At 45.1% G+C, this 6,959-nt stretch overlaps 1 protein-coding gene across 1 annotated transcript; it reads left to right on the top strand.

Moving 5' to 3' along the window:
- The first annotated feature begins 2,963 nt into the window (after positions 1-2,963).
- Positions 2,964-6,745, top strand: LOC104944686 (biotinidase-like). Its single transcript, XM_010770258.1, has 11 exons — positions 2,964-2,987; positions 3,284-3,435; positions 3,923-4,100; positions 4,189-4,536; positions 5,244-5,312; positions 5,387-5,519; positions 5,635-5,692; positions 5,790-5,916; positions 5,958-6,117; positions 6,204-6,403; positions 6,473-6,745. The coding sequence occupies exons 2-11, from the start codon at positions 3,305-3,307 to the stop codon at positions 6,743-6,745; spliced, it is 1,677 nt and encodes a 558-aa protein (XP_010768560.1). The 5' UTR covers positions 2,964-2,987; positions 3,284-3,304.
- Positions 6,746-6,959: the final 214 nt, after the last annotated feature.

The following is a 6,959-nucleotide window of genomic DNA, read 5'->3' as shown; positions in this document are numbered from 1 at the left end:
CAAATTAATTTGTACCTATGTTACTTAAACGTCACCCACCCCACAAAGAGTGTACACTCCTTCGACGAGGGTCGTATGATGCAGTAGCTCGACGGCGGCTTTCCTGACAAGGTTACAGGTTCGTATGAACCCCACACAGTAGTGAAGAGAATAAAAATTAAGGAGCGAGGAGCTCCGAAGCCATAGTTGCCTCAACTAAACAGACGCGGTAGAACGTCATGGCAGGTCCCGGAATAAAACGGCCCCTGCCTGCTCCTCACTATTGCCTCCTCGCCATTAGCTCCTTGATGGTCTGGTAGGAGGCCACCTTTAAGAAGTCTGTGTAGCGGGGCGGGGGAATAACACCATAGCGAGTGACTAACCTGCTACGTCACGTAAATGCTAGACCGACCCAGTCCGCTAGGTCGACACGCCGCAGGTAGTGGTTGACTGCAGGCGAAGTCACTGCGAGGCCTCCTTTTGCTGCAAGGGTAACGAGAATTTTTGATTAAAGGGACGCAAGAGCACTCCAAAGGAACGCAGAGGGTACGAAGGGACCACCCTCCCTCGATCAGCGTCCCTTTGCTGCGTTCACTCCTGCGTTCCTTAGGTAAATTGGCTCACTCTACGTCGATACCTGTAAGATGGTCTCCGGCTGCATGAAGCATCGCCCTTTAAAGCTCCACCGTGTACTACATTGAGCGCCGGAATTTTTAGGGGTGTTACGCAACGCGTGCCTGATTAAGGTTTTAGAAACAGCCTTTACGCCCGAGGTAAATTCCGCCCCGGGAGCGTATACTGCGTGTGGTACGTGTGGACAAGGTGTTAAAGGAAGCGAAAAGCTCCGATCCCTTACTAAAACGGAGCGAAGACCGAGCCTTTCTGTACACGATGGTTCATTCGCAGGAGATGGGGGGTAACTCTTTGTGGATCACTGAGTCGGCCCCGGCAAAGAGGTTAGCGCTCCTTTGACCGAAGGTTCGTTATAAAGTTCCTATGATGCAGTAGCTCACGGCGCTTCCTGACAAGGTTAGAGGTCGTATGAACCTTAAGGTGGCTCGGTCCAGGAACCATACCCCATTAAAGCTCCGACGTGTACCCAATTGAACGCGCAGGAGTTTAGGGGTGTTACAACGCGTGCCTGGTTAAAAGTTTTTGGGAACGCCTCTTACCGACTTGGCGCGTCGTGTCGTGTGTATGATGTACATTCATACACACCGCACCATCTTGTACCACCATTTATACAATGAAACAACGGTAAACAATAGTGGTTTTTACACAAGGCACTTTCATTTCCGTTCAAAGTATTAATCTATCTGTAGCACTCCATAAATAAGCCATGTCAAATACAAGTTTGGCAATCTCTCTCACCGTGTGAACAAATCGGACAAGGTAAGAGAAACAAAAGGCCTTCGGCACCGAACCTTCTATATGAACGACAGCAAAGACTGTCCTTCACTGAACCTTCATACGTGGCTGTGGTTTCGGTCATTGGAGCGACTAACTCCTTTGCCGGGCCAGACGAGGGAGGCAACTCCCAACCGACCTTTTCTCTGCACTGCATAAATAGTAGGCAGTCAGAAGAGATAACCGAAATCGCTGCTGGCTCCCCGCCCCAGTTCAGTGCAGACAGCAAAGACTTCAAATCAAAATGTTAGAAGAATATATAGATAAATCAGTAAATTTGTAAGCGATTATTATCTATATAACGCCGCAGTTATTCACTCGCAACTCCTGAACCCCACAAATCACACGTTGTGTTCATATACTAATAGTTGATTTTACTATACTATGACTAACCAAATTACATAAAGTTAAAAGTTGTTAGTAGTTGAGACTTAGTTAGTACTAGTCATAATACGACAAATGTTTCATTCCAAACGTAAATACTAAAAATACTTACATATTTAACTTGAGACTATTTCTTCTAAGTGAATAATAATTACAATTAACACCTTTTGCGCGAGTTATTTATAACAACTTTTATTGTTAAAATCTATTCCCTTCCATTTTTAGTGATTGTCCAATTATTACTAACAATGATGTCACACACCAAGATACAAAGCCATCACGGTAAAAACCATTCTCCTTCTTGTAAGGTTATGTCAGACCTTTTATGCTATATGTTTTTACAGACAGAGAAATGTCACCATTAAGTCTATACCATGTTTTATATATACCTGTTTCCAAAACCCCTTTTTTTGTATGTGTAAAGTTTGTAAAGGTTGGACTGAAACCAGGTTAAGCCATCATCTTACAAACGGGGTAAATAACTAAAATAAGGCGAATGGTAATATGTCCTCTTTGAAGGCCTCAGTAGTGAGGACTACTGAGTCAATGTTATGTACAGACAGAACATTATGGGATGATAGTACTAAATTTCTACAGGAAAAATAAAATTATCATTAGGACTGTCATCCGATGGAACATATTAAATACCGGGACTAGTTACGTCTTTGACTTAAGAAATTCAATCCACACAGGAAGCCTAGATCCTAGACAACTTTATATTTGATGGTTCTAATATCAAAGATGACTTGTACAAATTTACAATTACAAGTTGTAAATAAACTTCCTGGACTCTTTTAAGCTAATCCTCACTCAGAGCTAAAATTCCCTACATAACTCACATAAAGAAGCACATGTACTGTCACACAGTTCATGATTACAGTAGAGTAATAGGTTGTTTCATCTCTTTACTTTCCCCCAATATTCACTTGGTCAGGGTGTCCAAATCCTGGTGTTTCCAGAAGATGGTATTCAGGGTTTCAACTTCAGTCGGTTGTCCATCTTTAACTACCTGGAAACCATTCCTGACCCCCAGGAGGAGAGCTGGAACCCCTGCACAGAGCCGGGGAAATACAACAACACTGAGGTGCACAATCACACTTTCAGATCTGATGTTATGAACAAGATTCTTAAGATGCCTTCACACATTCAGCGGCAACACATATCTGATCGGGCTGTACCGTTGTGTTCCTATGGAGAGGGGTGCCGCCAGCCTAGCGGTGGGTTCAAAGTTACACATATTTAAACATAGTCCACAAATGCCACTGATCATTTTGACGTACAACTGTATTAAATGGCACTGACAAGCAGGGGATGTTGCCATATAAACAAAAGTAACTAGCTGTTTTTTCACTACAAGGATGTGTGCCCTACCTTGCGGTGAGCAAAGAACACATCACATGTAATTTGGAGGCAGCTTAACACAATACTCTGACATGGAGTCACCCAAGAGCCTTAAGTGATGCAACAGTTATTATGAGAATAAAAACCACATTTAATTGTGTTTGTTTCGCAGGTTCTCCAGAGGTTGAGCTGTATGGCCCGTCGTTACAACCTCTACCTCGTGGCCAACATGGCCGACCTGCAGCCCTGCCCCCTGAAGACTGACCCTTCCTCCTTTTGTCCCCCTGATGGACATTGGCAGTTCAACACCAACGTGGTTTTCAGGTACAGTGCAAAATGTAAAGGGATGGTCAGATTCTTCAGCAGTTATCTCTTTCCGTTTTACAACAGTCATTATCAATGCTCTGTTCCCATCAAATATACTTTTTTGACAAAAACTGTAATTTTACCTTTGAGAAACACAGGGGTTGCTGACTAACATTTCTTTGATCAGTTAGTTAATTTGTATTATTGAGTGACTTTGATGAATCTGTACCAACACTTTAAAACACCAAAGTTGGGTGATAACGCAAACAACTTAGCCCAACCAGGCAGCGGTTGACAATCAACTCCCACTTCTGCAAGTGAAATGATTACAAAATTACAAAAACGCAAAATGAATGGCTTCTGTTTCCTGTTTAAAGCATTGTCTGAGGCTAGTGTAAAGTGGTAAAAATAGATTAAATAAAAAGTTTAGATTAGCTGTAGTCCAACAAGTGCACCAATACGTAATTTTCTAAGTAGCCTTTCCACACAATCTTCTTCCGCACAGTTCAGATGGCCTGCTGGTGGCCCGATACCATAAACAAAACCTCTACTTTGAAGAATCCTTTGACAAGCCGCCGCAACCTGAGATCATAACGTTTGATACACCTTTTGCTGGGAGGTTTGGTCTCATCACCTGTTTTGATATCCTGTTCTACAAGCCTACAATTGAACTGGTTGAGAAGGTAGAAAAACAGCCACTAATTTTCTGTACCCAACGCTACAGTTCTCTTTGGTCTGCTCTCTTTCTGAAAAGGGCCTCCTCTCTTTCAGGGTGTGCATCAGCTGATCTACCCCACAGGCTGGCTCAACTCGCTCCCTTTGCTGGACTCAGTTCAGTTCCAGAGTGCATTTAGCTTAGGTGCTAAGGTCACCCTGCTTGCGGCAAACCTTCGTAAAGAAAACGTCCCCCTTACCCATGGATACAAGACAATGACAGGAAGTGGCATCTACACTCCTTATTCTGCTACGTACCACCACGCCCAGAAAGGAGACCCAGAGGAGGGCATGCTGCTGGTGGCCAGGGTGCCAGTCTTAGACCCACTGTGGGCGGGGCAGAGTGTGGACACAGAGGAGGGGTTAGTTGGGGGTGAGTCCACATCATCTACACTTAAGGAATCTGTTTGGATCACCCTCCTCAGAATAATTAGAATCAGAATACCTTTATTCGTCCCACCGAGGGGGACATTTACATTTGTTACAGCAATTAAAGAGCCAAAGATAGCTTAATGTTAATTAAGAAGCATGCATACAAATATTAAAGGTAAAAGTAGGAATTACACAATTTACAATTTAAAAAATACACAACCAGTCAAGTCAATCTTTCAGTTTGTGTGTACAGACAGAGAGATTTAAATACTGTTTCCAACAATCCCGAAAATAAAAACAGGCTGCGGAACCTCCTCCCTGAGGGCAGGAGGGTGAAGAGGCAGGTGGAGGGATGGAGGGTGAAGAGGCAGGTGGAGGGATGGAGGGATGGAGGGTGAAGAGGCAGGTGGAGGGATGGAGGGATGGAGGGTGAAGAGGCAGGTGGAGGGATGGGTGGGGTCACCAGCAATGCTGAGTGCTTTGCGGGTGTTGTAGAGGTCCAGGAGTGATAGGAGTGAAGCACCGATGATCCTCTCAGCAGTGTTCACAATGCGCTGCAGGGCCTTGCGGTTGGATGCTGTGCAGCTTCCAAGGGGATGCAGCTGCTGAGGATGCTCTCGATGGCGCCTCGGTAGAAGGAGAGCATGATGGGGGGGGGGGCTCCTGCTCTCTTCAGTTTTCGGACGAAGTATAGGCGCTGCTGGTCTGTCTTGGTGATTGACGTGGTGTTGTTACTCCAGGAGAGGTCCCCGGTGATGTTCATCAGGAATTTGGTGCTGCTCCACCTGCTCCACAGCAGCACCACGATGGTCAGTGGGTGGGGGTGTTGGGTGTCGGTTCTCCTGAAGTCGACAACAATCTCCTTTGTTTTCTCCACATCGAGAAAGGGATTGTTGTCTATGCACCACGTGGCCAGCTGGTTCACCTCCCTCCTGTAGTTGGTCTCGTCGTTGTTGCTGATGAGACCCACCACGGTTGTGTCAACCGCAAACTTGATGAAGTGGTTGGAGCTGTGGGTGGGTGTGCAGTCGTGGGTCAGCAGGGTGAAGAGCAAGGGGCTGAGCACACATCCTTGGGGGGCCCCCGTACTCAGTATGATGGTGCCTGATGTGTTGTTGCTGACCTGTACAGATTGGGGTCTGGCAGTGAGGAAGTCCAGCAAATTGCAGAGAAAGGGGCTGAGGCCCAGGTTTGCTAGTTTACAAACCAGCTGCTGGATGATGGTATTGAACGCTGAGCTAAAGTTTATGAACAGCATCCTAACATAAGAGTTTTTTTGTGTCCAGGTGGGAGAGGGCTGGGTGGAGAGCAGAGGAGATTGCATCCTCAGTGGACTGCTTCGCTCGATATCCTATTGAAACGGATCCAGGGAGGGAGGGTGGATCTTATTTGCTTCATGACGAGCCGCTCAAAGCATTTCATGATGGGGGAAGTCAGCGCTAAGGGGGCACTAGTCATTGAAGCAGGAAAGTGATGACTTCTTCGGTACAGGTATGATGGTGGTTACCTTGAAGCATGAGGGAACAACAGCCTGGCTCAGGGAGATGTTGAAGATGTCTGTGAGGATATCTGTGAGCTCAGCTGCGCAGTCCTTTGAACCAGGAATGTTGTCAGGTATGTATATATATATATCGTAAATAGATGTGCTATTTATATATGTATATATATACATATATATATTGCACATCTTCTCCATACAGCTCCTGAAACCTTTAACTCATCCGTGACATACGACCCACTTACATTTGTCCCCTTGAGGGAGACAGAGGGCGAAGTCAAGGTGTGTAATGACAAATTTTGCTGCAACCTCCAGTACCGGCAGATACAACAGGGTGACAGTAAAGAGCTCTACGCATTGGGAGCATTTGCTGGGAAACACCATGGAATCTACTTCATCCAGGTATACATTGGAAAAAATTAATTGTAATATTTTAAACTGCCTCTTCTAAAATGCATTATTATGTTGCAGGTGTGTGCACTCCTCCGCTGTGCAGGGTTGGACCCCAGTTCCTGTGGACAGAAAGTACAAGAGGCTGAGTCTAAATTTGACTTTGTTTTGGAAGGGAGGTTTGGGTCCAGATATGTGTATCCATCAGTTTTGGCCAGCAAGTTTGTCCTGGAGCGGCCAAAGCAACTGGAAACAGCTCCAGATGGCACAGTGACCATGACACACTCAAACATGACCGGTGGGCTGGTCACTGCCTGTCTGTACGGACGAATGTATCACCTGGACAATGAATAAAATGACAGACTCGGTAACATGAACTTGCTTTTTGTCAATTTGAAAAAAAGGCTAAAGAGTTGCAGATTTATGGACAATTTAACACTTAATAGAAAATAATTGTACAACCATAACATTCGTAACTGGAGGTATGTAAGTCCATACAATACATCAAGGTACCTCTTGCCGAGTCTGTATTGTATTTTTTCTTTAAATAAGGGTTATGATGTTAATC

This window comes from Notothenia coriiceps, unplaced genomic scaffold (assembly GCF_000735185.1).
Source record: "Notothenia coriiceps isolate Sejong01 unplaced genomic scaffold, NC01 NC01_scaffold00008638, whole genome shotgun sequence".
NCBI lineage: Eukaryota > Metazoa > Chordata > Actinopteri > Perciformes > Nototheniidae > Notothenia > Notothenia coriiceps.
The sequence above is the reverse complement of the archived record's forward strand: the minus strand, read 5'-3'. Positions and strand labels throughout refer to the sequence as shown.